Below are 23940 nucleotides of genomic sequence, written 5' to 3'. Positions count from 1 at the left end.
GTGAGTTGACAAGTAGTAGTGTGGAGACAGGTGGAGTAGTTGGGTAGTAAGAACAGTACCTGGCATTCTCAAGGAGCAGGCATTTGGGGGAGATACAGGAAATATTTGGGCAGTGTTAAAATATATATACCTCATGTTTCTCGGATCCAGTCCAACTCCTTCTCTTCCTGTGAGGAAACCGTAGAGGAGAGAGATAACGTGGCATTCTTAAAGTTGCTCAGTTAGTGGTAGATCCAGATTTCCTAACTCACAAGTAAACTATCTTTTTGTTGTTTGTTCATTAGCTTTCCAAATTATTGACCTGCTCTTTTAACTTCTTTAATCAGACGGTGTTAAAACAAGAGAAAAATAACTATAATGCCTGGGTTTTTATTGGTGTTGCTGCAGCCGAGCTAGAACAACCTGATCAGGCCCAGGGTGCCTATAAGAAAGCTGCTGAACTAGAGCCAGACCAATTACTAGCATGGCAGGTATGTAGAAAATTTTTTTCTATATTTTAAGAAAGAATTTTTTTATGTTTTTCAAAATATAAATAACATATTAAAATTAGCATTTAAACCCCCATTTGTCCCATATAAGAAAAAAAAATTAATTTATTGGTCCTCTAACCTAAAAGCTTGTTTAAAAAAAAGAAAGTAGTGCTAAGGATGTTGTTTACCATTACTTAACATTCAACCCAATGAATTATTTCCAAATGTCAGAAGTTGAACTGAAACATGATTATATATGGGTGACCAACTTAATTATATGTGTATATAAAACACTTATGCAGGATATTCTTTATGCTTACCCGAGGAAAAAAGATATGTATATTAATATATTAATATATTTTCTAAAAAATAAAATGATACAAAAATTTTTCAGTCCTTTATTTTTTAGTACAAGTTAAATTCTTTTTTCTTATGTAGTGGTCTTAATGTTTTTAGGGGATTCTCCAGCTTTTTCATATTTAATAACTGCTTTCATATCTCAAGAACATTTTCAAAACTGTGATTAATAAGTAGCAGGTTCTGGAGAAGAATATGAGCTTGTTTGTCTCAGGTTCACATGAAGGTGAATGTGAGTGAAGGTAGTATCTGGTAACATGATTAGAAAGATGGCTGCTTTTATAATATACTCATCAGTTTAGGATATATAATCTTTTTTTTGAAGCCAAAAAAAAAAAAAAGACACTTTCCATAGGCTAAATGTATTTTTTTGTTTAACCATATCATAAAAAGTAGTGTTAGATGGTAATATTATAAGGTTTAATATTGTGTAATAGTGATTCAAATTGTTTTTTGTGAAACACTTCAAATATATTTTCAAAAATAAGGAGGATGGTATAATGAGACCTTCTATTCCATCACTCAGCTTCAACAAAAATCCACTGTTGCCCAGTATTTTTTCATCTATGCTTTCTCCTACTTCCTTCTATCCCCAAGTATGTAGAGGCAGATCCCAGACATAGCATTTCATCTGTGAATTACAATAATCTTTTATCAGAAGGAATCATTATAAATTATCATGTTTGTTTAGCAAAATAAATGACTGTGGGAACATAAGATGTTTTTGGAAGAATAATCATTATTACTTTTTCTTTTAGGGTCTAGCAAGCTTATATGAGAAATGTAATCACATAAATGCTAAGGATGACTTACCTGGTATTTACCAAAAGCTCCTGGATCTCTATGAGAGGTAATGAATATATGGGGGAAAACCAGTTTCTTTAAAAGCTTGAATTAGAAAAACCTGATAATTAAAAATTATGTGCAAGTACTCTATTTTCTGGAAATTGGGAAGCATTTTTCTTTCAAACTGTTGTCATAGAATCCCTTAATTTTGAAGTATGATCAAAACACTAAGAGTAAGAGGATTGACAAATTTGGGATCTTTGATGTGATTTCAGTCAATATAATGTAGATTTTTTTTAAAGCCTTTTCTTTTTTATGAAAAACTCATTTTAAAAAACTTTTACTATAGTTTAAAAGAGGATATGTTCTAATTTTAAAATAGTTCCCGACAATGTTATTGGGATATTTTAGTGTTTTAAGTCTTGGTTGTTTGTATTAATGAGATTGAAAATACTTTTTTTCTTCTAAGTGTTGATAAACAGAAGTGGTGTGATGTCTGTAAGAAACTTGTGGATCTGTATTACCAAGAAAAGAAACACGTAGAGGTTGGTTAATGATTTGCTGGGGTTTTAAAGACTTCTTTTAATAAAACCTTTATTAGAAGAAAGCTTTTATTTAACTTAAAGGAAAATGTAAAAGTTATGTAGTATGATTGATATTAAAAGGATTTAAAGAGATAATACTAATGACAGTGTTTTGAATACTGTAAATTAGAATTAAAATTTAAGGTATCATAACTTCCAACCCTTTTTGTAACTGGGCAGGGTATAAATCAAATAAGTAAAAGCATCACATGTGGAACTTAGTGATACATTTGTGGTGTCTGCATAGTTTATGCGCTAAATTATGGAGATTGAGGCATGTAGTCACTATTCCTATATCTACTCTGTAATCTTAGCTTTCCATCTGATATAAGGACTGTGGATTTGTCCATCTTATTTTTTCTGGAGTTCACCAACGATGCAGTTCTGAGCTTTTGTTATTTTTATGTATTAGCAGATAAAAAATAATTTCATTATATTTTATATTTTTTATTGGCATTTTTAGTATTTAAGATAAAATAACCATTTTGAAAATCCTTCTTGATAGGTGGCTCGTACATGGCACAAGTTGATAAAGACACGGCAGGAAGAAGGTGCAGATAACCAAGAGCTTCATCAGCTGTGGAGGAAACTGACTCAGTTGCTGGCTGAGAGTACTGAGGACCAGAATAATGAAACCCAGCAATTGGTATTGGCCCGTTTATTCCTCACAACTTCTCTCATGAGAATCTATCATTTGATTGAATTTACAAAATGGAAACATAAATCATTAGTATAGAAAAGTACTGTATGTCAGATTAAGCATTTTGTGTATGTTCAGTTTTAAATTAAAAAGAGATTCTTTCTGATAAAGTCAGAATTATTGGCATACAGTCTCACACTGAGACTGGATGGAGTGAAATTGGTATGCAGGTGTCAGAATTTCACTCCCTTGTGTTCTTAAGAATCCACAATGAACTTAATCAATATAAAAAAGAAACTGCATGAAAATTGGCTTTCACAAAACTACCACTTTAAAAAAGTTATACCTTAAATGTATATTTCTTCATTCTTATAAACTGAGTACTAAATGACTGTGAGGTTTAAATAAGTCAGCTCAAGTATTTTACATAGAGTATTTATATTTAGTATTTAGAGTATTTATACCTAGAAGTATTCTTTTTTCGTGTGCAAAGTTTGAAGTAATTGAAAGGAATTTTAAAGACTGTAAAAAACATTGGTTTTGAACCATAATTGGAAAAAAACTCCATCATTATTTTTTCTGTAACTTTAAAAGTAAATGATTTCTTCTTATAGTAAATAGCCACTCAATTACTCTTGTTAAATTCAATTGAATTTTTAAACCTCAATAATTATATAGGCTCTATATGGGATGGAAGTTCATATCTTTGTTTTGTTAATTTTTTTACTCATTAATTTGTTCCTTCACTCAGAAAATATTTTTTATGAACCTACTCTGTTATATGCCAGGCAGTATGTTAAGTGAGAATAAGATTTTCATTTATTTGTATGAAAATGGTGGTTTATCTGTGTTTAGATGCAGTTGTAGAAAAAATTGAGCAGTGAGATATATATGGCAAAATTAGGTAACTTACCAACTTCTCTTAAATCATATTTTGATAATATTACCTAATTGTTTTACTTGAAATGGTGTAGGTTACCAGAATATCAAATACATACCAAAATAAGATACATTTTTATTTATTTTTTTTGTTTTTATACTACTCTCCTCTGTGAAAGAGAATTGATTATACTTATAATTTAAAGAATTGATTTCTAACTCTTAAAAAATTAGGAAAACAGGATTTAGTGGAGTTTGTTTTTACCTTGAATGCTAATGATAATTCTGCTTTGTAATACCTGCTCTACTCATGTAACACCTATTTTCTGTTTGGGTCAATTTCATTAATATTTTAAAAATTTTTATACTAGATTGTTTTAAATTAGGCTTCCTTTTTTATAAGATCAACTTTATAAGAGCAGTAAAATTTTACTTATTTATATAGAATTTAAACCATACTTTTGATTTGAATTAATGAACTCTATTAGGTATGAGTTTTGATTATGAAGTTACAAAATTCCTATATCAGGGCTTAGGTTATCAAATGAAAGGTATCCTTTACCATGTTTTCAAATATTCTATTAATAGTATTGCTTTCTGTTCTTGCTCAAAATATATTGAAATGCCTCTTTTGGAATTTTCTTTAGTCAGTTAATAATATTGTATGAGAGAAGCAATATATTTTATTTTAATCATATATCTGTTTTTCTTTTATCAAACATATATAACTGGGGAGTGGATGTAGCTCAAATGGTTGAGTGCCTGCTTCCCATGTATGAGGTCCCAGGTTCGATCCCTGGTACATCTTAAAAACAAAACAGACAAACAAATGAGAAAACCAATTCTCATTGGGGAGCAGATGTAGCTCAGTGTTTGAGTGCCTGCTTCCCATGTATGAGGTCTGGGTTCAATCCCTAGTACCTCCTAAAAAAATGTATATAATTCAAACAAAACAAAACAAAAAAGTATATAACTCAACTTCATAAAAAATTGTTTTGAAGCTTTGAGAATTGGTACCATTGAAGATATTATTATGATACAATGTTATTAATGATTTCAAAAGAGGTATTTTAAACATGATCAGAGTGGTAGTAGTTTCACTGGCATAATACTATAATTTTTCTTATTGACTACTTTGGAGGGTACTTGGAAGAATGTTTTGTTAAATTAATGTTGCTAATTTATATTATTACTTATTAATTCAGTGAAGTCTGCTGGCCAATTGGAGTAAGAATGTGTTCCAAACTTAAATATGTATTTTTCCTCATTGAAGTTGTCAGGGCCAGATAATACAATATAGTTGCAGCTTGCTGACTGTATAGTTTGTACAAGGGCGTCTTATGCATTCAGTAATTTATCACATTTGTTATTTAAGTATGCTACAGATGATACTTTTTTGTTTGTTTCAGCTTTTTACTGCTTTTGAGAATGCACTCAGCTTATCAGATAAGATTCCTAGTGAAGATCACCAAATACTTTACAGACATTTCATTCAGAATTTAACCAGAGTAAGCTGATTTTTCAAAAGTCTCTAACATGACTTTTATTTTTTATTATTTTTTAAAGATTTATTTTTATTTCTCCCCACCTCCTTGTTGTTTGCACTTGCTGTGTCTGTTCCTTATGTGCTTGTCTTCCTCTTAGGAGACGCTGGGAACTGAATCTGGGACTTCCCATTTTGGGGGGGAGGTACCTAATTGCTTGAGCCACCTCTTCTTCCTGCTTGGTTGTGTCTCTCATTATGTTTTCCTCCTTGTGTCTCTTATTGTGTCAGCTCACCATTCCAGCCTATCACTTCAGCTCGCTATCTTACTTTTCTTCTTTAGGAGGCACTGGGAACTGAAACTGGAACCTCCCATGTGATAGGTGGGAGTGCAATTGCTTGAGCCACATCCACTTCCCTACCATGATTTATATTTTTTTCAGTGTTGAAAATTGTTCACAAGTAGATTTTACTAATACTGAAATTTACTTTATTCTACTTTTTTATTTTAAAGTTTCCTCATGAGACTGCTAGATTGAAGAAGGCCTGTGAAGGAATGATAAACATCTATCCCACTGTACAGTATCCATTAGAAGTGCTTTGTTTGCATTTAATTGAGTCAGGTAATTTCTTTATTTTATTGTCGTGTCCTAGAAGTGAGTGTGTTAGTGATGTTGCTGACAGTTAATCAAAAATCATTTTAGAGTCTATCATTGTTTTAGTGTTTTGACCATAAAAGGAAGCACAATATCTACATGTTGACATGAAAAAGCTAATAAATATAGGTAAGTACAGGGATACAGAGGAATTATGAATTACTGAATTAATTGTTCATCAGTAAGGTCTTTTTGAAGGTGGTAATTGAAGTGAGTAGTGAATTTTCCATGGAAACGAGAAAAATAAGAGGGAGTGAAATGTACTCTATAGGTTGTATACACAGATGTGGAGCTAGGTACGCACGAGGCATGTTTTAAGAAGAGCAAACAGGTTTATTTGCTATAGTGGAAGGAAAAACTAAAATATATTTTGGTTAAATAGATTGGACTATATTACATAAGCTACAAATGTCATTAAAAGGGTTTGGGAAAGATTAGCATTCTCCTCATTGATACAATGTCATAGTGGCATGAATACTTCGTTATGAGCACTATACTTTTCTAAAGTAATGCAGTTTGAGAATGATCTACTTTTTAGTGAAATAGGGCCGATTCAGGATAGCAAGTGTGCCTGTGTGTGTACTTCATGCTCTTGCTTCATCAGATACTTTCTTTGGGAGAGGAGAGAGAAGTGGTGATAGCCAGCTTGTTGGCAGTTGGCAAAACCTGTAGCTGAGTGTAATTTATTATGCCCAACGCATTTGGTCAGTTTACAGGAGGTTAGCCATTTTGGTTGTTCAATCATCAGACTCTGTCGTTCATCAGAGTCTGTGCTGAATGTTTTTTTGGTGTTTTTGTTGTTATTTGTTTTTTTAAAATTTATGACTACATTGTTTTTAAGAATATGAATCACTCCTGCCCATGCTTCTGTTCACCTGAGGTGAACAAAGGTCACAGAAGTCATCACTGAAATAGAAATAACAGTACTGGCACCAGTGCTGTAGCAATTTAAAATTATTGCAGAGTTTCACTAATTCATGTACTTTCCCCCCACTTTATTAATAAGTGAGTATACATGTGGGAATGCCTTACATATGAGTAACCATCACATGAATCAACATAGAAAAATGGTTGAAGACTACTGCTAGAGATAACTGTTTGGGGTGGTGGTGGTGTGGGGACCATTGTACTTAACCATGTCAACTCTTCCACTTTAATTCTCCCTTACAAGTCTGACTTATTCTTTTTTCATTTTCTTGGTGTCTTGAGTCAAAAAAAAAAAAAAAAAAATTGCTGCTACTTTCAGTCCCGGATGGACAAAGTAAGTCTAGGAGTGAATTAACTAGAGTTTTGGTAGTCATGATTGAAAGTTACAGATGAATGCAAAAAAAAAAAAAGAAGAAAAAAAAAAAAGAGGGCATTTCTTATAGAGGTAAAGGGAAGAAGAAACAGTTTTAAATTTAAAAGTTGATGCACTTTATAATGACAGTTTGTATGAAAATTAAGTTTTGAGATGAGGTATTAATGCACATTCAAAGGGAAAAGCCCGTGAGCTGTTTGAAAATAATAGCTTAAGACTAGGTTTGGAAATCCTTTGCATGTAGGTGAAAGAGAAGTATAGTGGGTAACTTCAGAGAAGTACTGAAAGGCAAAAGGCTGAGAACTGTACACTTGACAAGGGTGGCTGACTTTAAGAGAAGGGGAGAAAGTAGGGCACAGAGAAGTGGAGAGGTCAGAGAGAAAGGTGGAGAATCCTCAATGGTGAGTAACACAGATGGCAAGGCAAGGGTATTTTAGAAAGGAGTTTATTATGGTCACACATTGACAAATTGAGATTTGAGTACCTAATCTTACAATTACAAGACCTTTCTTGAAACTATATATTTTTTAAAATTCACATCACATAAAATCAACCATTTTAATGTGAACAATTCAGTGACATTTAGTACATTCCAGTGTTGTACAACTGCCACCTCTACAAACATTTTCATCACCTCAGAAGGAAACCCCATACCTATTAAGGAGTCACCTCCATTCTCCCCTGCCCCCAGACTGATAACCACCAATCTGTGATCTGCCTATAGATTTACCTTTCTGGGTTTTTCATATAAATGGAATCATAGAGTAGGTGACCTTTTGTGTCTGGTTTCTCTCACTTAGCATAATGTTTTTGAGGGTCTGCTACACTGTAGCATGTGTTAGTACTTCATTCCTTTTTATGGCTGAATAATATTCCACTGTATGGATATATATATACTACATATATATTTGTTTACTTGTTGATGGACGTTTGGACTATTTTCACCTTTTGGCTGTTATGTTTAGTGTTCTATGAACATATGTGTATGTATACTTGCTTGAATTCCTGTATTCAGTTCTTTGGGGTATATACCCATGAGCAGAATTGCTGGGTCATATAATTCTATGCTTAACTTTTTGAGGGATGACCAAACCATTTTCCACAGTGGCTGAACCATTTTGCATTTCTACCAGCAGTGTAAGAGGGTTCCAGTTCTCCACATCCTTGTTGACACTTATTTTCCTTAAAAAAAATTTTTCTTTTTTTTAGTATCAGCCATCCTAGTGGGTGTGAAATGATACCTCATCTTGGTTTGATTTGCATTTCCATAATGACTAATGATGTTAAGCACCTGTTCATTGCTTTTTGGCCACTGCATGTCTTCCTTGGACAAATGTCCATTCAAGCACTTTTGCCCATTTCTTATTTGGGTTGTTTGTCTTTTTGTTGTCAAGTTGTAAGAGTTCGTTATATATTTTGGGTACAGGTCCCTTATCAGATATATGATCTGCAAAAATTTTCACCTATTTTGTAGGTTGACTTTTCACTTTCTTAGTAATGTCCTTTAGCGCATGAAAGTTTTTAATTTTGAAGTAATCAAATGTCTTTTTTTCTTTTTGATGCTTGTGCTTTTGAAGTCATATCTAAGAATCCATTGCCAAATCTCCTATGTTTTGTTCCAAGAATTTTATGGTTTTAGTTTTACCTTTAGGTTGCTGATCCACTTGGAGTTGATTTTAGTATATTGTGTGATATGACAGTTTCATGTTTTTGCATGTGGATATCCAACTGTCCCAGTCCCATTTGTTGAAGACACTATTTTTTTTCTCAGAAAATAGTCTTGGCACTCTTGTTGAAAATTATTTCATTGTAAATATGAGAGTTAATTTCTGGACTTTTAGTTCTATTCCATTGGTCTGTATGTCTCTCCTTATGCCAGTATCACACTTGTTTTGATTACTGTAGCTTTGTAGTGAATTTTGAAATAGGGAAGTGTGAACCCTCCAAATTTGTTTTCCTTTTCAATATTGTTTTGGCTATTTGGGGGCCCTTGCAATCCATATTAATTTGAGGATTGGACTTTCCATTTCTGCAAAAAAGGCTGCTGGAACTTTGATAAAAGTTGCGCTGAATCTCAAATCACTTTGGGTAGTATTGCTATCTTAACAATATTAAGTCTTCCAATTCAGGAACATGTATTCTTTCCATTTATTTAAGTCTTTAATTTCTTTCAGCTATGCTTTATATGTAGTTTTCAGTGTAGAAGTCTTTCGTCTCTTTGGTTAAATTTATTCCTAGGTGTTTTATTCTTTTTGATGCAATTGTAAATGGAATTTTCTTAATTTCCTTTTCAGATATTTCATTGCTGGTGTAAACACACAACTGGTTTTTGTGTGTTAATCTTGTACCTTGAAATTTTACTGAATTTGTTTACTAGCTCTAGTAGTTTTTTTGTGTGTGCTTTCTTTGGGATTTTCATGTCATTCACTAATAGAGATAGTTTCACATTCTTCCTTTCCAATCTAGATTTCTTGTATTTCTTTTTCTTGCTTGTATTTCTTTTATTTCATTGAACTTCCTATGCAGTGTTGAATAGCGGTAGTGACAGCAGGCATCCTTGTCTTATTCCTGATCTTAGGGGGAAAGCTTTCAGCTTTTCATCATTGGGTATGATGTTAGTTGTGAGTTCTTCATGAATACCTTTTATTATGTTGAGGAAATTTCCTTCTATTGTTAGTTTTCTGAGTTTTTTTTTTTATGAAAGGGTATTGGATTTTTGTGAAATAATTTTTCTTTGTCAATTGAGATCATTGTTTTTCTTCCCTTTGTTCTATTAATGTGGTATATCATATAGAGTTTTGTATGTTGAAAACATCCCTGAAGACTATTTTTTAAATCAAAGTGATTGAATCAGAAATTAGATCGCAGTTATGGGTAAACAGAATGAAGGGCACTTGAGAGGTAAGACCAGCAAAAGTAATCTTGGTCCCATGCTCAATGATTTGGAACACAAGAGCCATGTTTATGAATTTTTGTGCTTTGGATTTTTTTTTTTCTCTGATAGATATAAGTTCCCAAAATGCCCAGTTTCTTCATATTTTAACTGTACTCCAAAGATAAGTGGACTGATTTTCTTAGTGTATGGCTTCTGATGCTCTTCCCTCCAATGCTTTTTGTGCTACTGCAGTTGCTGTTTAGAGATTTATGACTAGTGTTGACTTTTTTCTCTCTATTCTTGTTCAGTCCTTAATGACCTGTATCAATCTCTCATTCTTGGCTTGCTTGCATTGCAAACAGCGCAGGAGGATACCTTGAAATTTCTTTTGCTTTCTCAGTATTCATATATGTGGTTGTAATGTGGATTTGTTCAGTAACATGGTCCAAAATAATAGAAGAGATAGGATTAAGAAATAGTGACTACAGAGTTTTACATATGAAACAGTAGTTAACTAAGTGCTGTAATAAAGAAATAGCTAAGGGGTTATGCCAGTTGATTAGAGAGTATGTTAGTTTAAGTGAAAAAATCATTCTCAAAGAAGGTTTAGGGGTGGGTGTTTTGCAGCATTGAAAGAAAAGGAAATCTGTATGATGGCAAAGGAGAGTGGGCAGGCAGTTAGTTACACATACATGCGATCTAGGAAAAGTTTGTCCTCTTCTGAATAGTTAGTTGCAGTTATTTGTGGAATGGATCAGTTTAGGCTGAGGTACAGTGGAAGTACCTCTGAGAGTGGACGTTTAAAAGTTAATGCAGGACAGTGGGAAGCTATGCTGAATAATTTTTTTTTATTTTTTATTTTCCATGCTCCTCTTTCTGTGTATTAAGAACATCTGTTTCATACATAAATATTAAAAATTATTATTTTAGAAAAGAAAAAGAACGTCTGAAAATTTTTAGTGTTTCTAAAGGCTGACCTTCCCTTCTCGGTACTTTAGTATCCACAGACTTTGCTACTTCAAAGTATTAATCACTGGATTCTCTTCTACTGGGGACAAATATATTTCATTCTTCTTTGTTCTGCTTTGCATGTTGAGACTTGAAGATTCATTTTCACAATGACTCAAGAGTACAGCTTCATATAACAAGTATTGAATAACTTTCGCAGTTGTCAACTAATGAAATGTTATTTCATGCTAAATGGACTTTTTGATTTATTTTATTTTATATTATTGTGGGAATGAGGGAGGATAAGAAAGCTTGGTTCTTCAATTTGAAACAGAAAAAAGCATCAAGATTTTGTGTTTTAAAAATATCAGAAGGTGAAAAAGAAATGAGTGCCATCAAATTGTATAGGCTATCCCCCCCCCATTAGATTTATTGAAAAGAAAAATTCTACACTATTTATAAGTTTCTTTGCAATGTTGGAAATGAATTAGTTATTTTTTAAAAATCCCTTTTATTTGTGAACTTTAAGAAACAGAATTCCATAGATATTACTTAGCATCTTCCCTGGACCTTTTCAAAACATCCTTTACCATTGGAGTTTTAGCATTCATCATCCCCAAGTCTAACTTGCCTTTCTGACAAATAAAAATAATGTTGTCAAACTGTTTTAAAGTCATTAAATCTGGAATCTATAATCTTTTAAATAATAAAAGAACAGATAAGTTAAATAAAAGATTTTTTATTCACAAGCAATGAAGTCTGTTTTCTTTGTTTCCATCCTACACCAAGGTATTTATTTAGCTAGTATTCTCAACAAGAATAAGTATGGAGGAGTGGGCATATTTCAGTGGATGAGTGCATGCTTCACATGTATGAGGTCCTGGGATAGCTGGGTACCTTCTAAAAAAAAAGAAGTATGGACAAGACGATTAGGGGTTGAAACTGGAGCATTCCTTGTCTCTTTCTTTTTTAATACAGAAGCAATATTATTGTTAATACTGTCAATAGTTTTTGGGAACACTAGAGAATATTTACCTGTGCCATTTAGTCATATGTAGAGAATATGTTGTTATCCAGGGCTAAACATGAATATATTCTCCCAAAGTTTCATTTTATTTCTGTAATTGTGTTCCCAGATATTAGCAAAGGGAAGGTGTTAGAAAAGTTTACTTTGTTTTAAAAGTTGTTGGTGTTCATCTCAACCTTTTGGAAACTTTTCACCCTACCCGTACTTTGCTTTCCTGTGTGTGGTTTTTATATACTTAAATTTGTGCAGTCAGTGGGTAGATGCACGATTGGATTTTCTTCTTTTCATCTCAGGTTTGTTCTCTGTAATAAGGACAGTTTATTTAGCCAAAGATGCCTGTCATGAATTATGTTTATATGGAATAAGAGACTTGATTGAAATGGGTAGAAATAAAAGGTAAATTTTTAATAGCCATTTTTTTAAGGATGATGAAGATTTTTAATCTTCCATAGTCATTCTCAGCCATATCCTGCTAACAGACTAAGCCTTTTTGAATTTCAATTCATGATGATATTTTTAAAGGATCATTACAATAGTTTTTTTACTGAATATACAATGTTAAAATAAAATGCTAGTTCCTACTCATTTAGCTACAAAGGTAACAAAGGCAGGGTATCTGTAAGATTAATTATAAGGGTGGTATATAGTATTGGCAAATACTGTAGACCTATGGTTCTTAAAGTATGATCTCTGGACCAGTAACATCAGCATCACCTAAGAACTTGTTAGAAATACAGATTTTCAGGTCTCATACCAGACCTGCTGAATCAGAAGCTTTGGGAGTGGGGTCTAATATTCTGTGTTTTACCAAGTCCTCCATGTGATTCTGATGCCTATTTTAGACAATGTCTAGTTCCAATAATACCATTCCATAGAAAGGAAAAAACAAACAACAAAACAAAACAATGGATTGCTTGGGAGAGTGTCGGGTATGTGGAGCTAGGTATGTCTATTCTTGGATTCATAGTTATGGAAACAGTAATGAGAATATATTGACTGAAGGAAATTGATATCTGGAGGCATAGTAGTAGCAGGATTGTGTCCTTTTAATGGTTTACTAATCAAAATAGTATTTCATCCAATTTTTCATATTTTCCCAGGCAGTATTGATGTTTTAAATCTTTAGTCATTATTGAATTCTTTAATTTTTTTTTTTTTTAAAGATTTATTTATTTATTTAATTCCCCCCCTCCCCTGGTTGTCTGTTCTTGGTGTCTATTTGCTGCGTCTTGTTTCTTTGTCCACTTCTGTTGTCGTCAGCGGCACGGGAAGTGTGGGCGGTGCCATTCCTGGGCAGGCTGCTCTTTCTTTTCACGCTGGGCGGCTTTCCTCACGGGCGCACTCCTTGCGCGTGGGGCTCCCCCACGCGGGGGACACCCTTGCGTGGCACGGCACTCCTTGCGCACATCAGCACTGCGCATGGCCAGCTCCACACGGGTCAAGGAGGCCCGGGGTTTGAACCGCGGACCTCCCATATGGTAGACGGACGCCCTAACCACTGGGCCAAAGTCCGTTTCCTGAATTCTTTAATTTTTTATGCTCATTTTGACTTCTAAATTTGTTATAAAATATTACTTATAGATTATATATTGGTGTTTATCCAGATTTGAAAAATTTGACATTATGCAAAGAATTTATCTTTGACATGCATGACTAAAATAGTGGTTCCACATTTGATTTGTGGGTATATGTTTTATGTAGATATTAAAGCATTGGTTGTTTTTTTTAAGTTAAATTGTTTTTATATGTTCCCCATGTTTATTGCTTCAAGTTGTAGTCTGTCTTAATTACTTTTTAAAGAATTTTTCAATGCAATTAAATAATTCATTAAAGTAGTGATCACTGTTCACACTTTGTATGAACTGTTGATGACGGGGAGTGGGGTGAGGGGGGTGTGGGGTGTATGGGGACCTCATATATTTTTTAATGTAACATTTAAAAAAAATAAAGAGAGAAAAAAATGAACATTCTTCATTTGTTTTTAAGCTTTTCTGGAAATGGACATCCTAAGATTGATTGAGTCTAGAGAAAATGTAAATATAATAAAATATACAATGTATTCTAAATTAAATAACATAACTGAAAATAAATTTGAAAATAAATGAAGGCATTGAGTGATTATGTGGAAAACAGTTTTATAAGAATATAGAGGGAAACGGACTTTGGCCCAGTGGTTAGGGCGTCCGTCTACCATATGGGAGGTCCGCGGTTCAAACCCTGGGCCTCCTTGACCCGTGTGGAGCTGGCCATGCGCAGTGCTGATGCGCGCAAGGAGTGCCGTGCCACGCGAGGGTGTCCCCCCCGTGGGGGAGCCCCATGCGCAAGGAGTGCGCCCGTGAGGAAAGCCGCCCAGCGTGAAAAGAAAGTGCAGCCTGCCCAGGAATGGCGCCGCCCACACTTCCCGTGCCGCTGACGACAACAGAAGTGGACAAAGAAACAAGACGCAGCAAATAGACACCAAGAACAAACAACCAGGGGAGGGGGGGGAAATTAAATAAATAAATAAATCTTTAAAAAAAAAAAAAGAATATAGAAATGTGCTGCTGAACTTATAAACTTAAGAATAATGTGTCAAGTCTTTGTACATTGTCTCCATGAGTAGGCTGTCTATTGATCCTAGGATGTGGGAAGAGTCCACTGGATCTGGCATTTTGGCAGTCATGTCTATAGCAGTACATGCTTGCCCTGGGTGAGAATTTGGTAAAGATCCTCTTTTAACAGGATTTCATCATTTTAACAACCAAAAGTGTAAATGCTGAGTAGGGAAGGAAGAGAGAACTAGTAAGCAGTGGACTTTGTGTCTTAGCCTAGTGGCAAGTAGCAGGAGACTTCTTGTTTTAACCCTTGAGTATGCCTTTAGGTTCTGAGTCTGTGAGGTAAAGCGGTTTCTATTTCTAATATTTAAGAAGATGAAGGAGCAAAAAGTTTTATCAAATTCCAATGCTTTGCTACATTTGCTTGTGTAAGTTTTGAATTCCTAGAATCAGGAATACAGGTGGGAGATGTATAAGACAGCCTTGGAGATTTAAAGGTATAGGTTTTGGCACTTAGAACCTTTGTATATGTATGATAATATCTTTTTCATTCAATTCCAGGAAGTCTTACTGATGAGGCACAGCAGTATTGTTGCAGACTATTGGAAATGGATTCAAAAAGTGGTCCAGGTCTCATTGGCTTAGGCATTAAAGCATTGCAAGACAAAAAGTTTGAAGATGCTGTTAGGAATCTAGCAGAAGGTAAGTGTACAGTGTATGACATGTAATGTGAAGTGTAATTGTTATTCACTCAGTAAGCATTTATCTTTGCACCTTTCTTTGAGGAATGCAGAACTAAGATGGAAGAGAAAAATGTACTTACATACTCTGGAGTCTGCTTAGTTTTGAATTTCACCTCTACCACTCACAAATTTCTTGACTTTGGGATAGTTAAACTCTGCTTCTCAGTGTTTGCATTTGTAAAATAGGTATGATATAATCCTCAAATACTATGTAACAATATAATCTGTTTCTTATAAGCTGTTTTGCTAGGATTGAATGAAATAATACATTTATAGTACCTGGTACCAAATACTCATTTAACTTTAGCTTTATTATTATTATAGTAGCTAGACAGCAATTTTGAAGATATTAGCAATGCTACTATGATATGACATACAGAAATTAAATATATGGTTAAGAATATGTCTTAGAGCAGAGGGATAAAGTACATGCATTGCAGTTCTTATTATAATTCTTTCATTTTGATAGGGAGTTACTTGTATATGATTATGATGTCTTATATAGTAATAATAATGGGTAGTTTATTTATATTTACAGTTTAGAAGTTTGATATAAAAATAGTTGTTTAAAATAGTGGTTTACAAACCTAACTACAAGTAAGAATAATCTGGAACAAAATCCCAGATCTGTTGACTCAGAATCACCAGGGGAATGATTGGAGAATTTTTTCTTTCTTGAAACATCTTTCCAATGAGAAACTCTAGCTAATGGACCACAATTGGGAACTACTGGTACAGAATGATTTTAAAAATTACATTATTGATTTATAATAGTTTTATTATATATACCTGTTTTCATGATTTTCAAATTGAGTTTACCTTGAGCAATAATTCTTTCCAGGTACACATGAAATTGAAATTATCATTTGGTCTTCATTACTTTAGAAGCTTTCTAAAATTCTTCTAGTTGACTTCTATCTGTATCAGTTTTATAAATACACTTAAAAAGTAAAATAGAATCCTTTTTATTTGCATCCATTGTGAGACTTGCAAAGATTGTTATTGTTTGGGGAAAATAGTATGTGTAATGTACTAAAAACGTATTTCTGAAATCCTTGAAAACTTTTAAAATCTTTTGAAAACCACCATATTTAAGGTGTGGTAACTGATAATACCTTGAAAGGAATTCTGGGTGATACCTATTTCCCTTTTACTTTTTCCAAAGGTAAATGTATCTTTGTTAATTCGCCAGTTATACTAGCATGTTTTTCAAAGTTTATGATTCAGTAGGCTAGATAATTGGAACAAAGATACCTCATAGCATTTAGGGCATAGTAAAATATCTAATATTTTACTTCTTTACTACATAGGTTTTTCTGCCCATGAGCCTTAAAATTCTCATTAAGTGATGAAAAAATGCTGTTATTGCTGCTACACTGACTATTATTGTTCCCTCACAAGGCTATTTATTTCAGATAGAAGCAGTTTGTACTTGTTATATTAGTATTGATTCCTAACTATAGTACTTTACCATAGAAGCTAAAGGCAAAGTAGTTTTTTGTTTGTTTTATAATCCTTTATCTGGCCTAACAGTCAATGTAGGACTCAGCATATGTTTGCTTTGTCTTCATCTTTGCTGTCCTCAGAACATCACTATTTTTCTTAATAACATACAATTACACTGTGTCCAAAGAGAAATTTTCCAGGAACTGTCTTTCAAAATTCATGAATCCTAACTCAGTGTAGGTTAGAGTATGATATCCTGCTGAAAACACCAGATTTTCCTCTCTTTAACTGTTTCACTCCATTTATTTTAGCTGTATGAATTGAGAGAAGGTTAAAACAAACCAAAAAAATAACAGAGAAAGAATGCAGACAAATTTTGATGAGTTAAATTTAGTAATGTAACACTTAGAAGTGTTTTCCTTTAAAGATATTTCTACATGAGGTTTGGGAACTATAAAAGACAAAAAGAACATTACATAATCTATGCAGTTTTAGTATTTAAAATATATTATTTTGAAATAAATATTAACAATAATGCCCTTTCATTATTTGAATACTTTTATGTTTTCATTGTATTTGAAGTGTATTCCTGTATTTCTCTTGATGCAGAGAGAAGCATTACAAGTCAAATATGTCTATTTTTAAAAATATAAAATACCCATATTTGTTTCCCTTTCATTATTATTGTATGTCTCTTATGTATCTTTCAAAACCCACATCAATTGTTGATTCTCCGTAGTTTTTCTGCACCACCAGGGCAGAATTAATTGACTAACAGGCAAATATAATATGAATGATAAGTGTTAAATAGGGAAAACCCATAATGTTATGGGAGTCTTAGAAGGCTTTAACTTAGTTTTGTCAGGTGTAAATGTTTCTGGATCAACCTATGTTGCATTTGAGAGCTGAATGACAAATACAGCCAGCGAGGAGGATGGAGTGGGTGGCAGGACCATTCCAAGCTCAGGGAAGAACCTGCAAAGTAGTCTAAGATAAGAGGAAGGTCGATGTTCAGGCAACTGTAGGGAGTTCAGCAAAATTTGAGAACAAAATAAGGGGACAGGAAGGGACAAGAAGTGAGGCTGGACAAAAGCCTGCAAGCTTTGTAAAGGAGTTTGCATCTTATTATCCTAAGGGGAGTGGGGAACCAGGTGAAGGTGTTAAACAAACAGATTTCATAATCTGATATTTTTAGATATATTATGGTTGCAGTGTAGAGAATTAATAGGAGTGGACAGCAAGCATTTGTAGTGACCTGGGATAAAGATGATGAAGGTCTGATGTGAACTGGTAGTGGTAGAGATAGAAAAAAGTGTATGGAGAGAAAAGTGTATGGAGAGAAATGGATTGTGGAATGGGGCCTTTATGACTGTGACCAATATAGATTCAGAGATGGGAAGATGGGAGGAGTCTGATTTAGGCAGTAGATGGTGATACCATTTATTTAAGTATTCACAGAAACTTTGGATTTGTGATTGCTTTTATCGTTTTAGGGTTAAAGGAAAGCCCTCTTTGCATAACTGGATGGTATCATCTGGCAGAAGCCCAAATCAAAATGCATAGACCTAAGGAAGCTGTTTTATCATGCAATCAAGGTATTTTTGACATCTTTTGGGTTTGCACATAAGGGTTGCCAACCCTGTTTTTTTTTAATCTTAAGGGGAAAAGATAGTGGTTTAAAAAACCCAGATGCTGTATTTTGTACTTTAAATTTCTTACTACTTTAAATCCCATCAAGGAGTTTAAAATATACCAAGTCTACACGCATGTCATTTTTAAACTGACAATGAGTATTTATCACAGGTTCCTGCACTTAGAATTTTGACATAATCATTTATTCATTTTAGTTCTAGGTAGAAGTGCTCTGTCTTTGGAAAATGGAAGTTTCTGGTGTGTCTAGTGAACACTTATGAGTTCTTAATTTCTCTGATAGGGAAATATTAGGCATCTTGGAGCCTATTTGTACATCACAGGATGAGGTGTAGGGATAAAGAATCACAAAAAGTGATTTGCTGCTCCTAACCTAGCTTGTTACCTGTTGTAATTGAGAAATGGTTCACCCTTGTCCATTCTAATTCAGCTTCTTTCACCTTTCAGTATCCTTAATCAACCATGCTGGTAACAGATACTTTGGCTGATGGCTAACATTTATTATGTAGCAAATGTAACCATTGCTGTGTTTCAGGATGTTAACTTTTGTTATATTTTATGTGAAGATAGAGTTCTGTTTGAATTTCAGGTGTTTCCATAAAGAGTTCAGGAAGAATTCATATTTAGCTTTGAATTATTATTCAAGTATATTGTTTTGGTAGTTTATGCTTTTTGCATCTGCAGTTTATTATATGTGATCCTTAAAAGAAAAAAGGTGAAGTGATTTGATTGTCTTCATTCAGATGTCCTTCATTTTGTCAGCCCTGAAGAACATTGATAATCTTGGTGCATCGGGTGGCAGTCTTCATCAGAAGAATCTTTGTCTTCATTTGAAAGCAGAGGCTTTGATTAAACTCTCAGATTATCAGTCTTCAGAAGAAGCAATTTGTACTCTTGATCAGGTAGTCTTGTCACTGAGATTTTGCCTAACTTCATTTGGTTTCCAGTCAACCAGGCATCAAATACTCTCTCCCTATCACAAATATTTACTTATACAAATTTTATGTCTGAGGTATGAATTGACCAAATCTGAGCTTTTCATAAGTCATTCATACACTTTGGAACTCCTGAAGTTATTTGTGTGCTGTTTGGATAAGTACTTAAAGGGCTTTTCATACGACATAATCTCTTTCTTTAGTTCTCCCTTTATTCTCCTTTCTTCTTTTGTCCTTTCAGGTTGTTACTACTTAATTATTATTAATTTGGGATTCTCAGCTTTTTCCTCCAGAAAATATTTCAGAGATTAAGAATAATTGAGACACTGGTTGCTTCTTGGTAGAGAATGTTTCATTCAACTTAAAACACTTAGAGAAAGATTGCTGTTTAAGAAGGAAACGGATTATTTTTGGTTCAAGAAGTTCAAAATTCCCTAGAGAAAAAACAAGTAATAAAGTATGAATTATAACAGCATGATGCCTTTCAAGATTTTTGGCAGGAATAGACTTTTTGTCTAAAATGAAAATTACATCACTCAGTAAATTGCAGGATTTTGAATTTTTAAAAAAGGAATCACCATTTTGTATATTTCAAAGGGCTTTGTATTTAGTAACTTTTCTTTAAAATTAGATCATTTGTCAGTATCCTTCAAGAGCCTGTATCTTATTTTCTACTTGTCTTCCCACCACTTGATGTGTTTTGTATGAATGCTTTGTAGAAGTCGTTCCAATACTTTTATCACGAGAAACACAATGAAAAATTCCTTGGAGAACTGGTAGAGTCCAGGTGTAAGATAGAAAGTGCACAAGATAGTCTAGCAGATGTTGTCATGCTAGAAAGCAAGGAAACTAAAAAAAAAAAAAGGCTAATAGGATTATGTCAAAAGAGCTCAGGAGCTAGTGTGAAGTGTCACTGGGTACACTTTGAGCACCAGTAACTGCAGTGGATTGAAACACATCCAATGTATTTAAACTCATGACTTAAAAAAAAATCAATAAAACAAATCTTTGGAAGACGTTAAGGAGCCAACTAGAAACTTTGTTTCAATATAATGTGAACAGGGGTGTGGTGCAATGGATGGAGTTATAGATGAAAAAAGATTGGCTTTGAGTTCATAATTTTGAAGCTGAATGGTGGATATATGTAGGTTTATTATACTTTTCTCTCTAGTTTTGCATGTATTTGAAATTTTCCCTGACAAAAAGATATAAAAGAATTAAAGTGATAGAAATAAGAACGTATATGTCTTTATCCCATTAGGACCCTGCTCTACTATGTACTTTATTTAATTAAAGCAAACATTACTGCAATGTGATGAAGGAGATTTATAGCAATTCTTTACAATTATTTTCTAGGTTTCTGATGCAAGTAATATCCCAGGACTTTTGGTTCTCAAAAGTTTGGCCTATTTGAACAAAGGCTTATTAGATGAAGCTACAAAGGTTGGCTCTTTTATGCAAACTGATCATTTTTTAAAAGTTAATTGTAATTTTTATATGGATATGGAATTCACAGATATCTACTTTATAGATTATGGAAGACCTTCTCTCTTCTTACCCTGACCTAGCTGAAGCTCATGCCCTCAAGGCTTTGATTCATTTTACGAGAAAAGACTATCTGCAAGCAGAAAAATGGTAAGGATATGTAGATTGGTCTTAGATCCAGTCACATCTTAGTTTGTTATATTTCTCAAAAATTCAAAATGACTAGGCTTGATGAATATCCAGTTCTGTATAAATTTGATCTTCATAAGCTTTATGTTTTAGTATTTTTCAGAAATGTATTTACCATGTACCACGAGTATTAAAATAATTCCAAGATGGGTTTGAAATCTGATTAGCTGATCATAATGTTCAGTAAACATTATAATACTTGGTATGTGCTAAAAGGCTAGTGGGAGGCTCTTCAAAGAAATAATTTCTTTCTCATTATAATCTAAATCTTAAAGTAGATGACTTGTTTCTCATTTGGCATCCTTGAATTACTCAATCTTTGAGTATTCCAACTAGGAGTCTTCAATGATATATTATATACATTTTATTTTTTATTTTTTATTTTTTTTTGTCTTTATTTTTTTAATATTACATTAAAAAATTTTAGGTCCCCTTATACCCCCCCACCCCCTTCACCCCACTCCTCCCCCCATAGCAACAATCTCCTCCGTCATCATGAGACATTCATTGGATTTGGTGAATACATCTCAGAGCACCGCTGCACCTCATGGTCAATGGTCCACATCATAGCCCACACTCTCCCGCGTTCCATCCAGTGGGCCATGGGAGGACATACAATGTCGGGTAACTGTCCCTGTAGCATCACCCAGGACAACTCCAAGTCCCGAAAATGCCTCTACATCTCATCTCTTCCTCCCATTCCCCACACCCAGCAGCCACCTTTGCCACTTTCTCCACACCAATGCCACATTTTCTTTGATTACTAATCACAATAGTTCATGAACAGAATATCAGTAAGTCCACTCTCATCCATATTCTATGTATACATTTTAATATTCCTTTTTATTCTTTTTCGGTGACTTAGTTTTCAGAGGGCTCTTGAGAAAGATGCTGAAGTTGCTGAATATCATTACCAGCTTGGGTTAACATATTGGTCCATGGGTGAAGAAACAAGAAAAGATAAAACAAAGGCTCTTACCCACTTTCTAAAGGTAAAATAAGTGCCAGTATTCACTTCTTATCATTTAGATTATAAAATCATAAATAATAATCATAGAAATTAGGTATACAAAAGTACGATTTACTGAACTATTTTTTGTTTTATCTCTTATACATAAGGTTATAAGAATATTATATGATTTTCAAGGAGGAAAAATAAAAATATGAAAGTTACTCTTTAAGAAATATACATTATAGAAAACTAGACATATTTATCCCTGGGAAAAAAGCAAAATATTGGTTTTAGGTAATTTCTACTATAATTTTATGGGTGTATGAGCCTTATATATTTTTAGATGCTTAACCTCTTGTTTTTTTGTGTGTGTTTTTTTTCGTTCTTAATATCTGAAAGTCTTACATTTTCTTGACTTATAAAAGCAGATTAATGTACTAATAGCTTAAATTTCATATTTCTTTTAACAAAGAAACAATACATTTACACTTGCTCTTGCTTCCCATAAGAAACGGGTGCCACCTTTTATGTCTGTTTTAAATCTTATATTTAATGATATTTTGGCATATTTTTGTATATTTAATAAAATTTGTCCTTTTTTTCATTAATCTGTGTAATTATCCTTTATGTTTTAAAAGAGATTCATTCAAATAAACTTTAATATTCTTATATTATCAATATTTATTTCAAAGGCTGCAAGATTGGATACATACATGGGCAAAGTTTTCTGCTATTTAGGTCATTACTACAGAGATGTAGTGGGAGATAAAAACAGAGCCCGTGGATGTTATAGGAAAGCTTTTGAATTAGATGACACTGATGTTGAATCTGGAGCTGCAGCAGTGGACCTAAGTGTGGAGCTTGAAGAAATGGTATATGTAATAACTTAAATACCTTTTTAAAAACCTGAGTATATAAATATAAATTTTTTTGTATGTAGCTACTTGAAAGTTACCATTTTTAAAAAATTTTATTTATAGATGCAATAGAAATATATATATATACATTTTTAAAAAACCATTTTTACCATTTTCTCCATTTTCTTTTCATTAGCAGGTATTAAATTACTTATCACATTGTTGAAACTATAGTTTTGTGTAGACCATTGTATGTATAAAAAACCCAGAAGTGGTAAAATAAAAATATATATATATATGTGTACTTTACATATATCTGTATTTTTACAATATTCATTATTTCTTATATTAGTCTTTTCTTCTTATCAGGAAACTGCCTTAGCTATCCTAACAGCAGTAACTCAGAAGGCAAGTGCTGGAACAGCAAAGTGGGCCTGGCTTAGGCGAGGTCTCTACTATTTGAAAGCTGGTCAACATTCTCAAGCAGTTGCTGAGTAAGGCACCTTATTATATTTAAACTGTTAGCCTAATGGTTCCTTAAATTAAAATCTGTGTTATATCCAACATACAGTTTAAAAGTTGTCTCATACAAGGTTGAATTTTGAGGGAAGAGATAGTGAAATTTATTTATGGTTAATTGGTGCTTATTATCTATCCCAAGGTACTGGAGTTAGAAAAATGGATTAAGTAATGCCCTCTTGTTATAGTCAATCTAGTGAAGCATATTCTTAATATACATGTAATAGATTCTCTGTAGAAATTTAAGCAATTACAAAAAGCTAAGGTTCATATCTTTGTTGTTCTCTCACTGACATGCATTATTTTTGATCTAGGGAGATGTTTGCCGGCTTGCAAGGCATTGAGCAATTCATATATGATCAATTTTAGTCATTTGGTTTGAAATGTACTTCAGGGTAAATAAAATATATTTGAATCAAGAAAAAGTTTCTGATTTATGTTAATTTCTAAAATGCAAGCATTTTGATTTTTTTCATGGAAATAGCATTTGATTAGAAATTTAAAATATGCCTTTTATTCTTGTTTTTCATGTATGATAGTATAGCCCTATTAGTTATGGTAATGGAGGTTTATAGATTATGGTGAGGTAGTCTAAGATGTCTACCTACCCTGGTATGGTAGAAAA

General features: G+C 33.3%; 1 protein-coding gene across 4 annotated transcripts in view; it reads left to right on the top strand.

Moving 5' to 3' along the window:
* The window catches only part of SKIC3 (SKI3 subunit of superkiller complex), a 130085-nt gene that overhangs the window by 20592 nt on the left and 85553 nt on the right, over positions 1-23940 (top strand). For 3 of the 4 annotated variants that reach the window (XM_058276327.2, XM_058276330.2, XM_058276328.2), the window contains 14 exons: positions 327-470; positions 1586-1677; positions 2083-2158; positions 2703-2843; positions 5126-5224; positions 5714-5822; positions 15101-15241; positions 18222-18323; positions 19141-19280; positions 20670-20756; positions 20845-20948; positions 21853-21979; positions 22632-22811; positions 23166-23290. In XM_058276327.2, coding sequence (XP_058132310.1) covers positions 327-470; positions 1586-1677; positions 2083-2158; positions 2703-2843; positions 5126-5224; positions 5714-5822; positions 15101-15241; positions 18222-18323; positions 19141-19280; positions 20670-20756; positions 20845-20948; positions 21853-21979; positions 22632-22811; positions 23166-23290 — 1667 coding nt within the window. The remainder of the gene's footprint in view (positions 1-326; positions 471-1585; positions 1678-2082; positions 2159-2702; positions 2844-5125; positions 5225-5713; positions 5823-15100; positions 15242-18221; positions 18324-19140; positions 19281-20669; positions 20757-20844; positions 20949-21852; positions 21980-22631; positions 22812-23165; positions 23291-23940) is intronic. The other variant, XM_071209053.1, reaches the window with a different exon arrangement.

This window comes from Dasypus novemcinctus, chromosome 2 (genome assembly GCF_030445035.2).
Source record: "Dasypus novemcinctus isolate mDasNov1 chromosome 2, mDasNov1.1.hap2, whole genome shotgun sequence".
NCBI classification, from domain to species: Eukaryota; Metazoa; Chordata; class Mammalia; order Cingulata; family Dasypodidae; genus Dasypus; species Dasypus novemcinctus.
This window is presented reverse-complemented; position numbering and strand designations above follow the sequence as displayed.